At 40.5% G+C, this 23543-nt stretch overlaps 1 protein-coding gene across 5 annotated transcripts in view; it reads right to left on the bottom strand.

Annotated features, from left to right (window-relative positions):
• The window catches only part of LOC117577721 (homeobox protein cut), an 89361-nt gene that overhangs the window by 46702 nt on the left and 19116 nt on the right, over window positions 1-23543 (bottom strand). For 3 of the 5 annotated variants that reach the window (XM_052008471.1, XM_052008475.1, XM_052008472.1), the window contains exon 2: window positions 9608-9670. The exons of 1 other annotated variant lie outside the window; for it this stretch is intronic. In XM_052008471.1, the coding sequence (XP_051864431.1) occupies window positions 9608-9670 (63 nt within the window). Of the gene's footprint in view, window positions 1-9607; window positions 9671-10217; window positions 10341-23543 lie in introns of those variants that run through there. One more of the 5 variants, XM_052008474.1, reaches the window with a different exon arrangement.

Raw genomic sequence — 23543 nt, 5'->3', positions numbered from 1 at the left:
TTCCTATTTTGCAAAATCAATAGAGAGAGAGAGAGAGAGATAGAGAAAGAGACGCACACTATCTATCAAATCTTTAATTAAGCCGAAAATTAAGCAATTTATTTAGTTGCCTAGAAGGCGTTGTTGTTGTTGCGTTGCCATCATCCTTCACATTTTACAATTTCAATCAAAATTTCCAATCAATGTCAATTCATTATGCGCAAAGCAGAAAGGAGCAAGGAGCAAGGCTGGAGCAAGCCACAAAAGGTAGTCCTTCAACTCCTTTCGCTCAGCTCAAGCATCAAAAATGCCAAGGCAACAGCCAAAGCAACCCTCTCAGCCAGAAAGAGAGAGAAAGAGTGAGACAGAGAGAGGTGGCATTTTTAATGAAAGCCACGCACAAAGTTGCCTGTCAAGTTTGCCTAATCAAAATCGACAACATTTATAGTTTGGCCGTGTAAGACAAACAGACTGAGACTGAGACTGAGACGGAGAGAGAGAGAGAGAGAGAGAGGGAGAGAGACGGGGAGAGGGTTGTGTGTGAGAAACAAATATTTGAAAACGTAAATCACAAATCTTTCACTTTCACTTTCATTTGGCAATCCTTTTGTGCCCTCTTCTTGTTTCAGGTTTGAAGAGCGAAGAACTCTTGTCTCTTGTCTCTTGTCTTGTCTTTTGGGCTTCTGACAAAATCGAAAAACATTTCGTGTATTAAAACCGAAACGAATTAATTTAATTAATTACAATCATGTCTTATTAGAGACGTATGAAGACGATGGCAAGACTCTCTGGCACTTTGTCTCTCCCCCAAGAGTGGGGAGAGGGGAGGGGCGGGGCGGGGGGAGAGGCAAAGAGTTGCCAGCGCCAAAATGCTTTTGTTTCAAGTGTGTGTGTGTGTGTGTGTGTGTGTGTCTCCTTGATTTAGCTTGGCTTGGGGAGGTTTTTGGCTTGGATTCCTTTTTGCTTGGGGTGAGCCAATAGATGACAGCGCAAAGGGTTGGGGGGGTGGTGGAGAGGGGGTGCTATATATATATATATATATGCTGCTCACATCATTTATAAATGCCTGATTTGTTATTTACAAAACGAGACAAGTTGCGGCATTTTGGATTGCAAGGGATTTCGGTTTTTGGGAAACTTCACAATCGATGTGTGTGTGTGTGTGTGTGTGTGTGTGTGTGTGTGAGTGTGTTTGTGCTTGCCACTTAATTTGAATTTGAGTAATTGCCAAGATGCTGAGCTTGTTTTCTCGAACGCAAAACACAATTCAACTTTACAGCGCTTTAACATTCACATTTTAATGTCGCATTTACAGCGTGTTAATCGCCGCTGACATTTTAATAGAGTCTCCTCCGCACTGCACTTGCATTTGTGCCACATGACGCATACGCAATATATTTGTGCAACTGCAAAAACTCCGCCATTGTTGTTGCTCCTGTTCTTGTTGTTGTTGCTTTAATTAATTTCTGTAAAAATATTTATTATTATTAGTCGACTGAGGCAATGCACTCAACACACACACACACACACAGAGAAAGAGATGGAAGCAAGTCTCTCTCTCCCTCTCTCTCTCTCTCTCTCTCTCTCTCTCTCTCTCTCTCTCTCTCTGTTGCACTTGCTGTGGCTGCTGAACGACTTGACTGTCACTAAACGGCTCATCTAACTGCAATGCTTCATAGAAAATTCGTTTGTGCTGGCCGCTGCGGACAAAGTCAGCAGGCGGGAAGGGAAGAATTCAGGGGTCGGTCTAGCTCTAGCTGCTGCCTTTGCTTGCCTGCCTGACTTATTTTTACAACAACAATGAAGACGGACGCAAATCACAAAATGAAAATCGAAAAGTGCATGCTTTCTATATAGATATATGCATATACTATATAATGTGTATATAAATATATATTAATGTGTATGTGTGTGTATGTATGTGTGCATATAGATTTGTATCTGGCTTATGGCAACAACAAATTTACACTCCAACAGACGATGTTGTCGTTGTTCTCGTTGTTGTTGTCGTTGTTGTCGTTGTTGATGTTGCTGTTGTTGTCGTCGTGCTAGTCACTCAGTCAGCCGCGTCGTCCGCTGCCACCCCTCCCCCCCCTCCCCCTCTTGCATTGCCAGCCAGCCAACCAGCCTCTGGTTTGGTGCGACTATAAAAATAGGCAAATAATTATTTAAGAATTTCTTGATTAATTGGCAGCGTTGTTGCTGCTCTTGCTGCTGCTGCTGCTGCTGTTGGTGCATGCAAATTTTGCATTGCCGTTGCCCATTTGGCAGCAGCAGCAGCAACCACAGCAGCAGCAACCACAGCAACAGCAACAGGGCCATTTTGGCCAACACTTGATTGCATTTTCAATTGTTTGCCGTTATGCATTTTTGCCAATAATTTACATAAACGGCATCCTCTCGCATAGTTCTCGCCATAGACAGCATTACATGACAGCAACAGCAACAACAACTGTAACAACAGCAACAATGTTGTCAGTTTTGCGAACTTGCTACAAAATTGAGTTAACAGCAAAGTTGTAAAACTCTGCGCTGTCAGTGCATCTAATTAAAACTTGGCCCAAAAAAACAAGAAACGAATATAAATAAAAAGCTTCGACTGAAAATGAGAGCGAAAGCTGCTAACGACTTTAATCAGAAAGCTTTATCAAGTGGCAGTAACAGATTTGTAATTAGCGTGTTAGAACTTAAAGAACTCTAACTTTAAGTCAATGCAAGCTACAAGCTTTCAGCAGCTTTCAACTTATTAAGCAAACTAATCACAAGAGAGATCAATTTAAGCTTTGCATTTAACTGAGCTTAAACAGTGTTTAAGTCGATTATGCTACAAGCTTTCAGCAGATGTAAGCTACAACAACTAAAGTTAAATAGCTTTTATCAAAAAGGAGTGAAAAATCAAATTTATAATTAGCTTGATCAAACTTAAGCAAAGTGTAGTAAGCTTTCAGCAGCTTTAAGCTGTTATTAAAATCTTCAATCGAAGAGCTTTCACTAAGTAGCGTGCTAAATACAATTGACCATTTGTTTTAGCCTTGTTGATAAAGCTTTCAGCAGCTTTAAGCTGTTATTAAAATCTTCAATCGAAGAGCTTTCACTAAGTAGTGTGCTAAATACAATTGACCATTTGTTTTAGCCTTGTTGATAAAGCTTTCAGCAGCTTTAAGCTGTTGTTAAACTGTTCAATCGAAGAGCTTTCACTGAGTAGCGTGCTAAATCCGATTTGCCATTAGCTTTTAGCAGCTTTAAGCTGTTGTTAAGCTCTGCTATGGATCTTAAAGCATAAGTGATGCACAGAGTTGAGTAACCTGTCGTGGACGCATTCGCATTCGCATTCGCTTTTCAATACTCAACAGTCAACACTCAACGGAGTTGCACACTCCACTAGAAACACACACACACACACACACACGGAGAGAGACTGAGTACAGTCTATGCACCAATTAGCATATTTTATATCAATTCCTGTCATACATTCCACACCTTGCCACGTTCAACGTTCAACGTTCAACGTTGTTGCCGCCCAAACAATTCGCCAGGCAGCACAGCACAAAGGCTTGCACTACATTTCCTCATCTCTCTCCGCCCCTTGCTCCTGTCTCCCTCTTCCTAAATATATGTATGTGTATATATATATGTCTCGTTTATTTTTATCAACTTTAGTTTGAGCAAGAGACAGAGAGACAGAGAGAGAGAGAGAGAGAGGAGACAAGGCAATTGCCACATTCACATTCACATTCACATTCACGTTCACGTTCTCATCAACATCAACATCCACAGATTCATCTTTGTCGTTCCGCATAAATAACTGTCGCAGTGAACCTCCCCCCTCCATCCCCCTATCCCCCTCCTGTATCTGTCTGCATGCATGCATTATTTCATTAAAGTATTACAATATTAATTCGATTTTCACTAATTGACAAGAAGAACAAGAAGTAGAAGAAGAAGCTGACTTCCCCACACACAAACAGTCTCCAGTCTTTGTCTGCTCTTTCTCTCTCTCTCTCTCTGTCTCTCTCTCTCTCTTTCTCTCTGTCTCTCTCTTAGTGTGCATGGATCATCATCATTTGTCGCCGGCTTTTGTTCTGTTCTTCTGCTGTTTAATTTGTTCTTTTTATGCTGCTGTTGTTGTTGTTGTTGTTCCTACCAAGTTGTTGACCTCGTTTCGAGCCCAGTTAAGTAAGTTGCCTAAACAGCTAGCCAGCCCAACCCCAACCCCTAACTAACCCCTTGACAACAACAACAACAACGCAAAACTGGGCAACGCGCGAAAAATCATAATACAAAAAGCAAACAACCAACAAACCAAAAACAGCGAAATTTTCGCGCGCCAAACACATGACAAAAGGGGATGAGGCAGGCCAAAGAAGAAGAGGAGAAGGAGGAGGAGACAGACATTGTGTGTGCACAGAGGGGGGAGTATTTTTTGGGGGCAAAGGGGAAGAAGGCACTTGTGTCTGTTGCGGTTTTCATGTTGTGCGTAGCTGTCGAGCAAACGACAAACTGTTGCTGCTTACCCCAATGGCAACTGCATGTGAAATGCTTACCCCAATGGCAACTGCATGTGAAATGCTTACCCCAATGGCAACTGCATGTCAACTGAACTGCAAATGAACTGCAAAGCAATGCGACTTTATTTTATATTACTACTTTGCATTAAAATATTCTACTTTTGTTTTACTTTATTATATTTTAAACTAACTAAACTTTTGCCACACATGCCAAAATCAGCAGAAAGCACCACAGATTTCAGCAGTGATTTAAATACTACAAACGTTGCTGACTCCTAAATCCTACTGGGTAATTTGTTGCTGCTTACCCCAATGGCAACTGCATGTGAAATGCTTACCCCAATGGCAACTGCATGTCAACTGAACTGCAAATTAACTGCAAAGCAATGCGACTTTATTTTATATTACTACTTTGCATTAAACTATTCTACTTTTGTTTTACATTATTATATTTTAAACTAACTAAACTTTTGCCACACATGCCAAAATCAGCAGAAAGCACCACAGATTTCAGCAGTGATTTAAATACTACAAACGTTGCTGACTCCTAAATCCTACTGGGTAATTTGTTGCTGCTTACCCCAATGGCAACTGCATGTCAACTGAACTGCAAATGAACTGCAAAGCAATGCGACTACATAATATACTTTATTTTATATAACTACTGTCAAATTCTATTAATCAATTATGGCTTATTGTTACATTATTGTATTTTAAAGTAAACAATAACTAAACTTTTGCCACACATGCCAAAATCAGCAGCAAGCACCACAGATTTCAGCAGTGATTTAAATACTACAAACGTTGATGACACCTAAATCCTACTGGGTAATTTGTTGCTGCTTACCTCACTGAAATAACTATATACAGTATACTTTATTATACATTACTTTTGTCTTACATTATTCTATTTTAAACTAAGAAAACTAAACAAATTCCACACAATTGCCACACATGCTAAAATCAGCAGCAAGCACCCCACATTTCACTAGTCTTTCAGCAGCGTCTTAAACACAGCAAACGTTTTATTAGTTACTCTGTTGTTAAGTGTTGAAATACTGAAAACGTTTCTTAGTTGTTAAGTGCTAATCTATAATTCCTACTGAGCAAACTGTTGCTGCTTACCCCAGTCGCAATTGCAAAAACAACTGTAAAGCAAAGTGGCTAGCAAATATGTGACTATATATAATATACATTTTTATATAATACTACTGTCAATTTTATAAAACAATTCAAGTTTTTATCAAACGTTTAAAGTTACAAAACAAAATTTAAACCCTTGCCAAATTCAGCAGCATCTTAAACACTGCAAACTTTTGTTTGTTAATCTGTTGTTAAGTGTTCAAAATGCTGATCCCTGGTTCCAAATGTTCTTCAATTTATAACTGAAATTGTTCATCTGCTTTCTTTTTCCCTTTCCCTTTCCAGCACCTTTTCCATAGCAATAACTTTTGAAAATTTCTTCAATCTTTTGTGTTCTTTAGTTTATACTGCAAACGTTTGCTAAGTGCTGAACCCTGGTTCCCACTGGGTGTTGCTTGGTTCCCACTGGGTGTTGCTTGCTTTTGCCATTGGGCTGTTTGGCATGTTTGGCATTCTGTTGTTGCTGCTGTTGTTGCTGGCTGACCCCAAAGTACAAATCAATTGCATGCGTATGCGTGTGTGTATGTGTGTGTGGCCAGCGAGTGTATCATCATCATCATCATCATCATCATCATCGTGTGCAGAGCACATATCACACACAGCGACTGCCACGTGCGGCTGCTTGGTCAATGCCAGGCCGGCCGGCCTTGCCATCGTCATCGTCATCGTCATCGTCGTCATCGTTGTTGTTGTTGTCTGTGCGAAAATTGTGTCAATTGCAGTGCCCACTGGTCCACACTGACTCCCCCCCCCCCTCCCCACCATATCCATCCATCCTCGCTTCCTTACTCACCCGGCAAGCACCACAAGCCGCTGGCTTCCCAGCCTTGGCAGTGTCAACAACATGCGCAGGTCGCGCAAATATGTTGCACGCATTTTGATGGCCAACAAAAACACACACACACACACACATACACACCCACAACCACCTCTCAACCCCCTCTTGGCTGTCTGCATTTTGGGTTTTCAATGTCACACGAACGCTGAACAAAACATTCCCTCAACTCCACTTGAGTTCGGTTGCCAACTAAAGTCGCAATCTTTAAATCTTCATTCAAGCGCTTTTACTAAGAATATAACTAAAATCCTTTGCTTTCAACTTGCATCTAAAATTGGCATTTTCTACAATTCTCAATAAATTGCAACTTATTTTTGTCCTGCCGACTTTTTCCTTTCCCCTTTCCTGCACTTTTTCCACAGCTTGGTGGGAGTGTCAAAGATTCGAAATTTTCTATATTTTCTATTATTTTTTTCAATATTTGTTCTTCAATTTGTTACTTATATTTTTGCCCTGCTTCCTTTTTCCCTTCCTCTTTCCAACACCTTTTCCACAGCTTGATGGGAATGTCAAAGATTCTAAATTTTCTATATTTTTTACTATTTTTTTCAATATTTGTCAAAGATTCGAAATTTTCTAAATTTTCTACTATTTTTTTCAATATTTGTTCTTCAATTTGTTACTTATATTTTTGCCCTGCTTCCTTTTTCCCTTCCCCTTTCCTGCACTTTTTCCACAGCTTGGTGGGAGTATTAAAGATTTTAAATTTGTATGTAATTTTCTATATTTTCTACTATTTTTATCCAATATTTGTTCTTCAGTTTATAACTGAAACTTTTGCCCTGCCGACTTTTTCCCTTTCCCTTTCCTGCACCTTTTCCACAGCTTGGTGGGAGTATTAAAGATTCTGAATTTGTTTGTCATCTATAGTTTCAACTATATATTTTTATATTTGTTCTTCAATCTATCATATAACTTGCAATTTTTCACCTGCTTCCTTTCTCCCTTCCCCTGTCCTGCACCTTTTCCACAGCTTGCAGTTAATTTCAATAATTTTTGAAAATTTCTTCAATCTTTTTTGTTCTTCAGTTTATTACTTTCGCTGGCACCCACGCCTGGGCATTCAATAATGTGCAACATGTCAGCATTATTATGCCACACACTCGTTTGAACTCATGCCCCAAAGTGCGGCACGAAAAAACAAACACAGCGGCAGCAGCAACAACAACTTTTGTGTCAACAAAACTGTCGTCAGTTGCAGTTGCGACTGTTTGCAATTTGTCAGCAACTATGTGTGTGTGTGTGTTGCATGCCGCATGTGGCAGCGCCTCTTTTCGTGGCATATTGCACTTGCGGCTTCTGGTTCCGGCAGCCAGACATCGTTGCTGCCGTTGTCGTGTGGCAGCAACAGCAACGAGCAACCAGCAACCAGCAACGTTTGCCCCGCTTTGTGTTCACTTCGAGTCGAGCTGAGTCGAGTTGAGTTGAGTCGCCTCTGACCTTCAGCATAAATCAAATCAAAATCGATGCTCCCACGCAATTTTGCCGCTTAATGCGCTCGTTTCATCAGCGAAACAATACACGACGACAATCGAGAAGAGACGAGAAGAGGAATGAAAAAAAAACCCAGAGAAAAAAAAACAAAAGCGAGACAAGCGCTTAATTTAATTTCCTCCCAGCGAACATAGAATCGGGGCAGCAAATTCTGTTTTTTTTCTTTTTCGTTATGTATTTTTGTGAAATTCGATCGAAAGAATTATGTCGAAAGCGAGAACAAACGAGAACGAGAATCAGTCAAAGCTCTCTTCACTTTTTTATTTCGGTTCGGTTCGGTTTTTGCATATCGGCAACAGGAAATCCAAGTTTATGTTTAAATTAATACAACACACAACAAAAAAAAGAGCAAAACAACAAAAATTATAAAGTAGTGCAAAGAGAAAAAGAGAGAGAGAGAGAGAAAAAAGAATTATAAGTAAATGTTTTTGGCTATTGGCATATCAATGAAATTTACAGCAACAACAACAACGACAACAATTGATGCTGTCGCTGTCGTGGCTGAAAATATTATGCGGGGCACGCGAAGAGGGGAGGAAAGGAGAGGGAAGTATTGAAGCGAGGGAGGCAGGGAATTAATACAATAAATTATATTATGGCTCTTCCTGTTTGCCCCGATAAAAACGATTCAACGGGCAACGACAGCAACAGAAATTGAATTGAACGTTTGTCGCTGCTTTTTTTTTCTGTTCTCTGCTGATCGTTGCTGATGAAGTGGAGTGATGGGGGGGGGGAATGAAGGCGGATTGCCATAATGAAGTCGAAGATGATGATAATAATGCGTCGTCGTCGTCGTCGTCGTCTGCTGTTGTTGTGAAGAGAGATCTTGTGCGTCTGATTTGTGCAAATAATTGAAATTTGCATATAATGAATGCGGGGGAGAGAGAGAGCGAAAGAGAGAGAGAGAGAGAGCGAGTGTGTTGCACAGTAGCTGCAATCAGTGTGTGTTGCAAGCAGAAAGGTGCTGCTGTTCGTCTATTGTCGCCTTGCCACATAAATTACATTTAAGGCGACGCCAACTAAAGAGTTAAAAAGCGTTAACTTCATTCACGAAAAAATCCCGAGGCAGCCTTGAAAACTTTAGCTTTAAACCTTTAAAACGTCTGATGATCTTGATCATCAGCTCATAATCAACATGATAATGTTGATGATGTTGTTGTTGCGCCTACTTGGGCGAAGGCGTGGGCGTGGGCATGGGCGAGGGCGTGTTGCACGTCTCTTGCTGTTGCTGTTGCTGTTGCCAAGGGCTGCGTTGTTGTTGCTGTGGTTGTTGTTGCTGTGGTTGCTGCTAATGGCAGGCAGACGAGACAAGTTTTGACATATTTTTTGTTGTGCCTGCCTCTTTGTGTGCGTGTGTGTGTGTGTGTGTGTGTCGCATTGATGAGGACATGAATGAAACGCAAATGAATGAATGCACAGGCAAAAAGACAGTCAGACAGACAGACAGACAGACAAACGGACGGACAGACAGACAGACAGACGGAGTCTCGCTCAGTTAGGGAATGGGAACCTTATAGTTATCATCATCATTTTGTGTGTGTCCTCGCAGACTTCAAAAAAAAAAAGAAAGAAAGAGGAACAGACGAGCGTACAAACCTCTTTTTCCCTCTTTTATTCTGGGCTCACTCTTTTTTAACAAACTTACGATCTCTGGTCGCTGGTTAACCCAGTTGCCTAAATTATGGTTCACTTTGTGCGTTGCAATTACCTGAAAAGAGTTTCGAAAAAGAGATTTCATTAATTAAGATGAAATGAAACAGAAAAAATGCAAATGCAAGTAAATAATAGAATTATTATTATTCTATGTATGTTATCAAAAGGTGGCAAAAGTATTTGACACAAAAAGATTCAAAATTTCAATAAAAAACTTTGAATATTTTACAACTTATTAATAAGACAATTTTGTATTGGAAACATAATAATTTTAGCTGATTCTATATTAATATTCTTTATGAAATGAGCTCAATAAATAATACAATTTTCTATATAAGAGAATTTTGTATTAGAAAAAGTATATATATAATATAATAAACTATAATATTCTTTTCTTAAATACACCTCTGTTATAGGAATGAAATGATATATAATATAATTTAATATAATAAAATATAACAATTATTTAAAATAGAACAATTTGTACCACAAAAACTGTTTCGCAAATATCATAAGAATGGACAATTCTCCTTATATAGTATATAGCAATAGATGTGATCGTGACTGATTTGATGGCGATCGAGTTTCAATTGATGACTTACAAGTAGTTGAGAGAGAGAGAGAGGTTGAAGAAAAGGCTTCAAATTTGTTGGTATTTTTGGTTGAAGTGAATTTGTAGCTGAATTTCGGTAGCGAACGCGGGATTTGTGGATACGAGCACGAGACACGTCGGTAGCCGATTAAAACGCGTCAAATAACAATTAACAACTGATGCAGATAATCATTGTACAAAAAAAATCTGAACGCGAAAACTTCTACAACACACACAGAGCGAGAGTGAGCGTGAAAGAGAGAGAGAGCGGGGAAGGGTGGGTGGTTGATATATATATATACAATATATATTTGTATGTATGTACGCATGTCAGCAGCATTTGTGATAAACGACAAAATGGAATCAAATCTAAAGCTCCAAAAAGAACGAACAAACGAAATGAAATGAAATAAAACGTGTGTGTGTGTGTATATATAATGTGTACATATAATACCAGCTACTGTATGTGTGTGTGTGTAGTTAACACTATAGCAAAGCGAGCAACCATTTTGTACAAATACATCAACATCATCATCATCATCATAATTATAAAAATTAAATGCTTCTTGGGATTATTTTTCTTCTACACAAATTTTATCAATTTTATTTGTGGCAGCCGCAGCAGCAGCAGCAAAATAAAGAAAGAAGGGGTAGAGAGGGGAGGGATGGAGGGAGGGAGGTAGATGAGACTATAGTCAGGTGTTATAAGCGCCATAAATTGTTTTGAGCGGCGGACAAGGTTTATTATTATGGGAGGAATAAGAGAATGAGAATGAGAATTACTGCAGTTTTTTTTTTTTTTTTTTTTTTTTTTTTTTTTTGTTTTTTTGGTGTGGCAATCGCGACGCGTCGCGTTTAAATATTGCTAAAGATACTGAAATATATACTGAATATGAAGAATGTTTGCATAAGATATCGCCCCAGAAAATAGCTGCCATATTTATATAGAGACGTAATCAAGTCAGTCGCAAGTCCGCCCTATTCTGATGTGATTTCATTGTCTATTGGTCACAGGCAGCAAAACGTCAGAGCGACAACAGATACAGATACAGATACAGATACACATATATGTATACTTATATATGGAGATGTGACTGTTCAGTTAAGCGACTTAAGTCGCGCATATAAAGATAAGATTGGGTTATCTTCGCAAATGATATGTACAAAATAATGTGTAGCTTAGTGTTCAAACAAATAGGTGTATAAATAAACGGACGCAGCAGATAAGCCGCAATCTCTCTCTCTCTCCACTTCACTTCCCCGATTTATATATAGCCAAGTATAGATATATAGATGTTGATATAGAGCTATATCAGTTAATCGTGCACACACACAGTTGTCATAAATTGTTTAGTTGTTGACTAAACATGTTGAAAGATTTATGTCGCTTATAAAAGGCGTCGTACATACGGCATCATATAATGATTTAAAAGAAATCGGCCATATATATATAGCGACTGTGTATCTGTGTGTGTACTTAGACTATAGTAGATACGATTAGGCAATGGCGTCAGTTAGCTAGTTAGTTTTAGTTTTTAGTGATGGGTGTGACAAAACCTTGAGCTACTTAACGGATATAAGCACAGATCTAGTTAATTAGTAGTGCGTAGTAGTGTAGAGATTTCTCAACTCTGTTTGCGCCCGATAGATTATTATGCATAATGTGGCAACACAAGCGCTAAACTAAGGCGCAATTCTGGAGTGTAGACTTGTGACAACTAGTGTAGAGTTGCTAAATGGGGGAGTAAATTGATTGGTTTGCGCAAAACTAAGCAATTTTCACAAGTGGAAAGTAGTGGAGACTTTGTGGAGAGTTGTGTAGACTTTCGTGGAAATGCTTTAAAACGCAAAATGGAGGAATTACTTCGAATTGTAGTATATAGAGTAGTGGAGACTTTGCGGAGAGTAGTGTAGACTTTGCTAAAAATACTTTGAATGGATTAACAGAGCAATTACTTCGTGTTTTAATATTTGGAGTAGTGGAGACTTTGTGGAGAGTAGTGTAGACTTTCCTAAAAATGCTTTAAACAGTATAAATGAATCAATTACTTCGTGCTTCAGTATACAAAGAAGTGGAGAGTAGTGTAGACTTTGCTAAAAATGGCTTAAATTGTAAAGTCATAGTTGCAGTAAGTAAATGTATGCGCAACGAAGAGCACAGACAACTTTACGAATCGCATCAAGTCACGAAATGTGGAGAGTTGCAACCCAAGTTGGGCGAAAACTTTAAACCAATACGAAGTGACAGCTTTCGATAGTGTAAGGATACGGAAGCCAGGAATCGGGTTCGGGCAGTGGCCAGCGCCCAATACCAAAAAACGAAGCAGCAAAGAGAAAAAAAGGAAAATAAATAAAATAAAAATGGCAATAATAAAAGGAAGAGAAGAAATGCCTGTACATATCTACAATATCTATACACACAATATATATTGAGCGCACGTTTATGTAGTATAGCATGTGTATAGGATACATATATATTATATACACACACACACACATACATACTCATGTGCATGTATAAAGCAAAATCCCTACAATAAAACGGGGCGGAGCACAAGTGCCCCAGCAAAAAAGGAAGCAAGCAACAGCAACAGCAGCAGAAGAAGAAGTAGAAGCTGAAAAAATATCAGAAAAAAAAAAATGTAACACCGAACGAAATAAATAAAAAGCAAAGAAAGCAAAAAAAAAAAAAATGCGAGAAATGAAAAGCAAAAGAAAAATCTGCCAAGTGAAAAGAAATCGGAGTCGCAGTCAGTGGATGGATAGGGGAAGGGGGGATGGGGGGATGGGTTGGGGTGCTGCGACGCCAACTGAATGAAAGGAAAGCAGCGGCAGCAGCAGCAAATCCTGAAGCTCTATCTCTCGATGCGAATGTGTGTGTGTGTGTGTGTGAGCACTCGAATAAAATCGAATAAGCATAAAAACGCATGCTATAAGATATGTATGTATAAAGTGTATAAGTGTGTGTATGTGTGCTATACATAAGCTGTGTGTGTGTGTTCGTACACATGTCTAAGCTGCTTGGCTTTGGCTGCGCTGGCATCTCTGGATTTGGGTTGGCTGCGCCTCGAACGCATATTCAATAATGACATAAATAACATGAGACGCACGCTAGTGTGTGCGTGTGCGAGAGTGAGAGAGAGAGAGATATAGAGATAGAGGCAGACTCCTTTTGGCTTCGCTGTTGAGTGTTGAGTGCGCTGCTTAGCACCTAAAAGCATGCTACTATTTTTATCATACGTATCTTTCTGCATTTGTGTGCGTGCACTTGATTACATTTCTTTCTTTCGTCTTCGTCTTCGTCGCTCGCTCGTTCTTTCTCTCGACTTTCGCCATTGCTTATTTTTATTTTGTCGCTTCCCTACACACCAACACACACACCAACACACATGCACATGTATATACTTAATATATATCGACACCCGCCCCATTCGTCCCTTCTTCTCATCGCTGGTTGGGCGCAAAACTTGTCAACCTTTTGGTCTCCCGCTCCCTCTCCCTCTCCCTCTCCCACTACCTCATCTACTGCTTGCCCTAACCAAGCCGCCCTTCAATTCAATGCCCCCAAAAACGCAAAAGGCAAAAAAAAAGCATACAAGCAGACGAAGGGCGCGCAGAGAGCGCCGAACGAACGAACGAATGAAAGAAAGATAGAGAGAGAGAGAGCACCCGACGACACACGAAGCCCTATTGCCTTCACATTGTCGTTGTTGTTGTTGTTGTTGGTGGTGCTGTTGACGCCAGCGCTGACGTTGGCGCTGCTGCCGTTGATGGCTTCCCAATCGAAATCGATGTTGGGTATGTATTGCTGCTCCTTCTTCCTCCTCTTCGTTCACGTTTTTTTCGGCAAACCACCCGTAAAGCAAAAAAAAACTTCACTCATTTCGCCTTGGCGCTCTCTCTCTCACTCATACTCTCTCACACACACACAAAACGGACACCAAAAACGAACGAAAAAAAAGAAGAAAAAATCGGCGCTTTAAGACGACGCGATGAGATGCGACGCGACGCAAGGCGACGCTTTAAGGCGCTGTTAACGTCGGCGTCGACGTCGCTGTCGCTCTGCTCTCAGTGGCTGCTGTAACGGTTGTTCTTAGCCTGCTGTTGTTGTTGTTGTTGCTGCTGCATTGAGCCGAGTGAAAGTGGCGCTGGCGTTTTTATGGCTGTCTGGCTGCTGATTTTCTTCCCCACTCATTTCTATTTTTTTTCTTTCATTTTTTTTTTTTGCTGTTTTTATAAAAATTCAATACATGCGCTTGCGAGTGAAGAAGGGAGAAAAAGGACGACAAAACTGCGCCCAGAGAGAGCGACGAACACAAAACAACAAAAAAAAAATGTAGCAGGCGAAGTAAAAAGAAATACTCACACACACACACACACACGCGTACACATAGAGAGACTTGTACATACATCAAATTGGATTGGATTGGTTTGGTTTTTGGGGTACAGTGGGGTAAAGTGGCGTCGATGATTATTGGGTGCTTTTGCTCGCTGCTTTTTCATTTCTTTTTTTTCCTCTTTCTGCTGATTGGGGCACCCCACTGGGGGAGGGTGTCTGTATTTTTTTTTTTTGTTTGCTTTCTGCTTCTTCGCTTCGCTTTTTCTCTGTTGCTTCATTTAACATATTGGCAGCCATTGGACGCAATTTGCAGGTGACTTTTCTCTGTGAGTGAGTTTGTGTTTTTGCTTTTGCTACTGCTTCTGCTTCTGCTTCTGCTTTTGTGTGTGCTTGTGTTTGTGTGTTCTCAGCACATAAAAATTGAGCGTCAATTGAATTCGATTGGACGAACGCGACGCACGAGCGAACGAAGCTCTCTGTGTGTAGGGACAGCAAAAAAAATCATATAAATATCAGAGTTTGGGGATGGAGCTAAAAACGAGGAAGTGCTGTTAACCTTTCAGCCTCATGTACAACATAACCTCACATGCGTGTGCGTATGTGTGTGTGTGTGTATTATGTACATATGGATTGCTTTCAATATTATTGGCAACGCCTTTACAGGCATCACATTACCCCCCACCACCATCCCCAACTTTCTATATACTCGACTGGTATTGGTTTTATTGGAACGACTTGCGATTGGTTTTCAACCTCGTGCGTTGCCGTTGCCGTTGCGTCTGTGTGCGTGTGCGTGTGCGTGTAATTGGGGCTTCGTGTGACCATTTGCAACACATAATAACCCCAAGGAACTCAGCTGCCAACCATGCAATCGCTTTCATTTCAATGTCAACGCATAGCTCCCGAATTCGGCTTTCGAATTTTACGTAGAAACATTGAGAAATTGCGAACAATATTGATTATATAGTATTATTATCTTGCTCTAGATAAACCCAATTTCAGTTCATACGCTATTTTCTGTCATCAGTAGTTATATCTTTGGCAAACATTCAATGACTCAATTGCCTATTGTTTGGCTACCATTTTTATCTGGCACATTTTGCATGATTCAGATATTTTCCACTGAACATGATTAACTCTAAATTATTTATCCATGAAGCGATCATTTCTATTTTTTTTTTTTTAACTTGCAACTCTTACATCAAATGTTTACGAAAATCATTTAAATTCATGATTCATATTAAATACTTTTTTTCGCTCTCAAATTGTCAATTGGTTTTTAAGGCTTATAATTAGAAATTTTTATTATATCTACTACATAATAAATATATAAAAAATAAATGAATGTTATCTGAATTCTTTTTATACCACATATTATTTTTTCGTAAAACTTCAATTTCTGAATTTTCTAAATTTTTGTTATTTTGTAATATTGTAATATTTAACTGCGTTTTACTTTTTAGTTTAATGTTTCAATGTTTCTGTAAATTGTTCTATATAAAAACATTTTAGTATTATCTAAAAATTGAATATTGAAATACTATTGATTATTTTGTATTATATTCATATGTTTTTAATATTATCAAAATACCTAACTTTACTTATTTATTTCCGAGAGTTTCTTTTAGTATTGTTTGTAATAGTATTTATTATGCTTACATTTGATTGCTTTTTTTAGTCATTTTAAAATATTTATCTATGAATGTGGTCGTTGGTTGTTCGAAGCTGAATAAAATGTAGTTCGTTTTTCTCCCCACAACGAAATCCTTACAGTGTCCATGCGTGTGTGTGTGTGTGTGTAGCTACATACATATGTTTGTGGGTACGTGTGTCCATTGGCACCGCCCGCAATCAGCACACACATTAGCTCACCGCATCGCCCTATCTACCCCACTGTACCGCCCATTCATGCGATCGACCATTTTCCGTAGTTGGTGGCCACACACAAGCGGTCGTCATTCTGTCGTTCTGTCAATATATTTCAACGGGCCAACACACTTACGCGACGAGAGGGGCACACACACACACACACACACAGAGACGCAGGCTTACACACATGCAAGGCAGGCGAACGAATCAGCCAGCACAAGTGGACGTATGTGTGTGTGTGTGTGCGCCAGTCAATAACATCCAATCAGGTTTGTTAAAAATCTATCTATATATGATGTTCATAATGACGACGGCGACGCAGTCGATGTCCGCACACACACACACACACTCACACTCGCATACGTAGTGAAAAGAGAGCGACGTCAAACGACGACAACGACGACGACCCCTCGCCAAAGAACGGACTCAGCTGAGCTCAGAGTGCAGCTACCCTGCCTCGCCACGCTCCGCCCCGCTCCGCATCGCACCCAAGCAAACACACACACACAAGAGTCTCTTTCATTCATTTGCTCTGCTTCAACGTATCGAACATACATTGAACGCACACACACACACACACACACACACACACACACACACACAAGCAACAGCAGAGAGGCGTCGTTCATACATACATATGTGTGTGTCTTATCAACTGCAGCAGCAGGGCCCCGCTCTCTCTCACACTCTCTCACTCTCTCAGCACTCGCACTCGCATCTCACACACACACACACACCACACGGCAGAGACTGGTTGAGAGCGCAGTTAGCACACGCAATGTGAGCTCTTGCTCGCTCGCTCACACACACGTTCGTTCGCTCGCTCAGCGTTGTGCTCACCAAAAACACAAAAACACACACCAGAGACGCGCTCACTCACTCTCGCTCACAGAGACGCTCGCTCGCTTGTACTCGTAGTATTCCTACTATTCCCACTCAATGGCCCGTTTTGTATTGAGCTTTATTTTTCGAGTGCTTTCTCTGTTGTATTTTATTTTATTTTCTTTGCCTGCAATTTTCTTGGCCGCACCAAAGAAACAACAAAAACAAAAACGAAAAAAAAAGCAACTTGCAAGCCAAGTGCAATGCAGAGCGCAAGAGCGAGTGCAGCCCGAAATCTGTGAGAGCAGAGGAGAGCGCAACGTTGTTTGAGTTTGTTTTACGGTTTGCTATTTCTTTTTTGTGTATTGCTTGTTGTTGTTGTTGTTGTTGTTATTGCTGCTGCTGATTGATTTTCCATAATATGAGTGCGCGAGTGAGCGTCACGTTGCTTCGCTTCGCACTCTCCCCGCCTGCTTCAGTGTGTGTGAGTGTGAGTGTGTGTGTGTGTGTGTTCGTGTTCGTATCGAACGCACAGCCAATAGCAAAAATTTCCAATTGCGTACGATTTTCCAATCAAAATGGCACAGGGAAAAAATCACACACACACTTGCTTGCTCGAACGACAGCTGCGACGCCGGCAGAGGCAGCGGCAGCGGCAGCGGCAGAGAACGACAGAGCAAAGGGGCGTATGAGCTGACAACATGTATACAAGTGTGTGTGTGTGTGCGAGGGATGCTAACTCACACATACGTGCATACACATATGCGAATATAAAAATAAAGAGGAGCAGGAGCAGGAGGAGGAATAACGGCAACTCCAACTTGCGTCCCAAACACTCAAAAACGAATCGATGCGCACCGACCGTCGAACGAAACGAGCGACCGACAATCCCCCCCGCCCTTCCCCTTTCTACCCCTTACCACCCACCCTTCTTGCCATTGCCTTTACTCATTGAACCACAGAACCGACCCAGGAGCCGAACTGACTCCGACTCCAACTCTGACTCCGACTCCCGTTTCTGACTCTTCTCAGTGTGTCTGTGTGTGTGTGTGTGTGGCTGGCTAACTGTGGCTGTGGCCTGTCAGTTCTCGAGGGCTAGCCAGGACTCATCAGGGGCAGGGGCAGGGGTAGGGATGGGGAGGTAGGGGGTCCGAGCGCAGCGACTGCTGGCGCCTTGTGCGCATCTCTGACATATTTCCAATATCATTGGTCGATAAATACCGAAGCAAACGAATCGAAACGAAACGAAATGTACGAAATGCCAGCAGGAGCATATGTACATATATATATATATATATATTTCTATATATATAGTAGAGCCCTACACACACACACACACGTGCCCAGGGAAGGACATTTGGGGCGCGTCACACATACTCTCAGATATAAAAAAAGAAAAAAAAAAAATAGCAGGCGAGCAAAAAAGGAAAAGCCAAAACTTGTAAAATTACGAGGTCTCCTATTGCGCTGCTGCTGCTGCTTCTTCTTCCTCCTCCTCCTCCTCTTTCTCCTTCACGCAATCTTGCATCTTCATATGCCACATTTGGTAGTATGCGTTTAACTAAAGAACTCACCTCGAACTCTTTAAAATTCTGTAAATTTGTTTAAGCTTCTAAACGATTCTATTTATATTATTTTATTTTATGGCTAAATAATATCTGTAAATTTCGCTATTACCTTTCAAGAAACATATTTTGTTAAATCAAAAATGTTAAAACCAAAAATTCATAAGCCAAGCTAAAGTTGTTACTATCGATAGATAGACTAAATAGTTTATAATTTGACAAAATTTACTTATTTCAAAACACAAAACTTGCTTGTGTTAATCAACAAATTTAAATGGCAAATAATAATAATATAAACAAATAAGTTAATAATATACAAAATAAATACTATCGCTAGCACAGCAAACGATCGAAACTTATCGATAGCAATTCTTGATCTTTAGTCAAAGTTGTTTTCCAACTGAGTCTTAAATATTTAATTCAAGCTGTCTAAATGGCAATTAACAAGGGAAAGCATAATAATAATCTACTTATCATTATGTCTCCTCGATATGCAGTTATCGATAGTAAGTACTATCGAAATGTGCAATCTTTAGTCAAAGTTGTTTTCCAACTGAATCTTAAATATTTAATTCAAGCTGTCTAAATGGCAATTAACAAGGGAAAGCATAATAATAACCTACTTATCATTATGTCTCCTCGATATGCAGTTATCGATAGTAAGTACTATCGAAATGTGCAATCTTTAGTCAAAGTTGTTTTCCAATTGAGTCTTAAATATTTAATTCAAGCTGTCTAAATGGCAATTAACAAGGGAAAGCATAATAATAATCTACTTATCATTATGTCTCCTCGATATGCACTTATCGATAGTAAGTACTATCGAAATACAAAAAAAGAAGCGCTGTCAATACAAGGCGTCGTCCTCGACTCGACTCGACTCGTTGGTTATTTTACAAGCTCCAACATCGACGGTGTCGACGCACTCAGCGAGCACACAGAGCAGCTATCCCTCCCCACTGTTCCCCTCCCCACCTTACCACCGTACCACTCATCACTATCGGGGAATGTAGCTACGAGCGAGCCATGATTGTAACTTCGTCGTCGTCGGTAATAACGAGCAGAGAAGTCTGTGTGGCAGGACGATGTCGAGGACGACGACGACGACGACGACGACGACAATGTCCTTTCACATTTGTCGTTTTATCCGAGACGATGGCAGCAGCCCCCTCGCTCCCCTCTCCCTCCCCTTCCCTTCGCATCGCATCGCTCCCTACATTGCTGTCGGCTGCCTTCAACCTTTCCTCCTCAGCTCTCTGGGCGGTACAGCTGCCAAATGGGGTGTGGTTGCCTGCCCGCCGGGAGGGGGGAGAGGGGGACCTCTGCTTGTCTGCGACGCTGTCTGCCCAGTCAGCCCCCTACCCCCGTCCCCGTCCCCGTCCCCCTCACCACGCTGGCTGCAAAGCTGCTGCCAATTTTTATGCGCTCCCTATTTTTATCCGAGTTTCGTTTCGTTCGGTTTTCTTTCTGTTCTTGTACGTTTTCACATTTTTTTCCCCCTCTCCCTCCTACTCTCCTCTTCTCTCTGTGTGTGTGTGTGTGTGTGTGTGTTTTATTTCCTTTGCCAGCTCCCTAGTCGACCTCCCTCCCTGCCCCCATTCCCATTTCCCATCTCCCTCTTCTATCTCTGTGATTCCCATTCAGTCGCTCAGTCTCTGACTCTGCCTCTGCCTCTGCTTTGGCTGCTGCTTTATTTTATTTCATCTTCACTTTCGGCTTTTTCGTCTCCTGTTTTTGTATTTTCCTTCTTTTTATTTGCTTCTTCTTCTTCTGCTTTTTTTATGACCGGCTGCTGTTTCTTTCTGACGTATAGATTTTTCCGTGGGAGGAGCCGTATATATTTCGATTCAAGGATATTTCTCGATATGTGTAAAAAGCAAATGAAAAAATTGTTCGTTTCACAGGGGGGGGGGAATATCCAAGGAGCCGAAGTGGGAGGCAAAGACAGAGGGACAAAATGGCGAAAAGCTCTCGAGAGCTGCAAGGAGGCAGCTTCGTGTCTGTCTCTGTGTGTGTGAATGAGAAAGGGAGGGTGAGGGTAAGGGAGAGGAAGGGGGGGGGGGACAGCTGCTGTTCCCAGTTCTTGATTGCGCGCGTTAGCAGAAATGAAAATCGAGTAGCAAAAGAAAATCGCGGCACATAAGAAAAATTTATTTCTTTTTCGAGCGCGCAGGATTTCCACCATTCGGTATATAGAGAGGAGGCGCACACACACACACACACACACACACATACAGACTTGTGGATAGAATTCCACTAGCAATAAATTGCCTTTTGCCTTTGGCTTTTTTTCTCTCACATTTTCTCTCTTTCGCTCGCATTCTGAATGTATTTCCTATAGCATATAAGTACTATATATATATATATATGTACGATTTGCCAACCAATCAACTTCAATCTATTCATATAATTTGATGCATATTCAAATTTACCTATGGAAAGTTCTACAGATTTCCTATGGAAAGTTCCGCACATACGTTCAAAATTGATAATATATAGTATTTTTAGTTTAAGTATGCCAAAGATTTGCTCGTTTTCGATGCCAAGTTCAAGTTACATAAGAGTTCGACAAAAGAAAAGAGCGAAAGAGAGAGAGCGCTATATCATTCTTGATATTTATTTGATTTGATTTTGTGGTGTTCATCTGTGATCTTAGCTAAACATCCGGTGTTTAACAATCGCACAATGAGCAACAATCGAGCTAAGTTGACTTAAATCATCAGCAGCAGCAGCTTCCTCTCCCTCTCTCTCTCTCTCTGTCTCTCTCATGTGATGGTCAGTTCGTTAGTTGGCTCGATTACGATGCTCAGATAATAATCATTAGTATGATCAATTGCCAAGTCGAGAAAACAATGAGGAAAACGAAGCGAAGCAAAGATGAAGATGAAGGGAACGGCAACGGAAAACGCTAACGAATGGGGAAAGGGAGGGGAGCAGAAAAAGTGTTGCGTTTAACTGGTAAATCAGTTGCGATAGTTAAATATATACTACATATATACGATATATTCGTGGAGCGGACGTGGCGGCGGAAAGACACTTAATTGAATTCGATTTGAACGCGACTTTGCCATGTCAATGTAGAACAAACGGAAGTCCAAAATAAATTGAAAGCAATCCCAATCCCAATTCCAAAAAAAAAAAAAACCGAATGATGAAGCTCAGCTCAGCGTCAAATCAAAGCAATCAACGCGACGAAAACAAAGGCAGCAAGAGCTAAAGATACAGCTACAGTCGCAGTCGCAGTCACAGATACAGATACAGATACTTAAGTCTGCAGATACAGATTTTATAGTTTGCTCTTGTGTGGGTTGCTTCGACTGACGACGACGTCGCTTCCTGTCTTCATCATAAAAAATCAAAGTAATAATGCGTGTACTTGCGTTTGCCACTTTATAGATTTATTAGGCACACACACACTCGCACACACACGCACACACACACACACACGAGACAGCCACATGAGATTTTTATGCTCAACGGAAATTCAAATTAAAAATGTGCTCCGAAGGGGATTCAGCTTGGCTGCTAGGAGCAGCACTTTTATGTCTGAGCGAGAGGGGGTTGCAGTTCCCGAAGGGGGGGGGGGGGGAAGACATGCATAAGGGCTGACAATGAAGCTCAAAGAGAGCGAGGGAGAGAGAGGGAGAGGGAAGCAGTGCAAATGATGCGTTCGCTTGCGTTTTAATTTGATTTCTCAGCTCAGTTGGCTTTAGTTGCTTTGCGGTTCAGTTCAGTTCTCAATTTGCATAACATTCGAAACGAGTTTTCACAAGAAAAGCAGCAACAACAACAGCAACAACAACAACTTCAACGACGACAACAAAAATCGAAGAGTCGAAAAAAAAATCAAATAAAAGATGCGCGGGCGTGCATATAAATCAAAATGTGGACTTATGCCACACACACACACACAAACACACACACACACGTTAATATATGAAATATGTGGAACTGTTGCTTCCCCTTCTCCGCCCCTTGAATGATCTCGGCGACTTCCTTTCCAGGGGTTGTTCTTGTTGCACATTGCGCAGACGCAGCCTAATTAACGAAGGCTGCGACATGAACAACATGCAACATCACAATCACACGCTGCAGATACTATTTTTAGGCTTGAAGATACCTAAGGCGATCGATAAGTAATCGATAACTACGACAGCCAAAACTAAGTATTTATGCATTGTGTGTCCTCTTAATGTATCAGAAAGTGATCGATAAACGTGCAAAGATAAGAGTTGTGTATCGCTTAGTGATCGATAAATGTACGCAGATCTGCTTTTAATAATAATCTAGTAGAAACGATTCTTGAAAATCTGTGTTAACAATCAATGATCGATCGTAAAAAGAAAACATACTTGAAGCACTGATAATACTGATCGATAAACATGCGAAAAAGTTCATAATAATCGAATCGAATGCAATGTATTTTATTGCCATTTAGTTATCGATAAATGTTAAATGGAATACTAAATATTTGCCGAGCCAAAGCATAATTTTATGCCAAGATGAAAACTTAACAATTCAATTTACATTCTACTTAGTGATCGATAAATATGTAAAGATCATTTTAAAAATACATTTTCACTACAATCGATAAGCTTCCAATATAATCAGTGATCGATAAATAATAAATATTTAACAAAAACAATAAGTTGAACTATGAATAAAGTCTTACTTGCATTTGAAGTTTAATAAAAAGTATCTTTGCATCAGTTTGTTTAACGTACCTGTAATGAAAAGAGAC

The sequence above is a fragment of the Drosophila albomicans genome, chromosome X, assembly GCF_009650485.2.
Source record: "Drosophila albomicans strain 15112-1751.03 chromosome X, ASM965048v2, whole genome shotgun sequence".
Classification (NCBI taxonomy): domain Eukaryota; kingdom Metazoa; phylum Arthropoda; class Insecta; order Diptera; family Drosophilidae; genus Drosophila; species Drosophila albomicans.
This window is presented reverse-complemented; position numbering and strand designations above follow the sequence as displayed.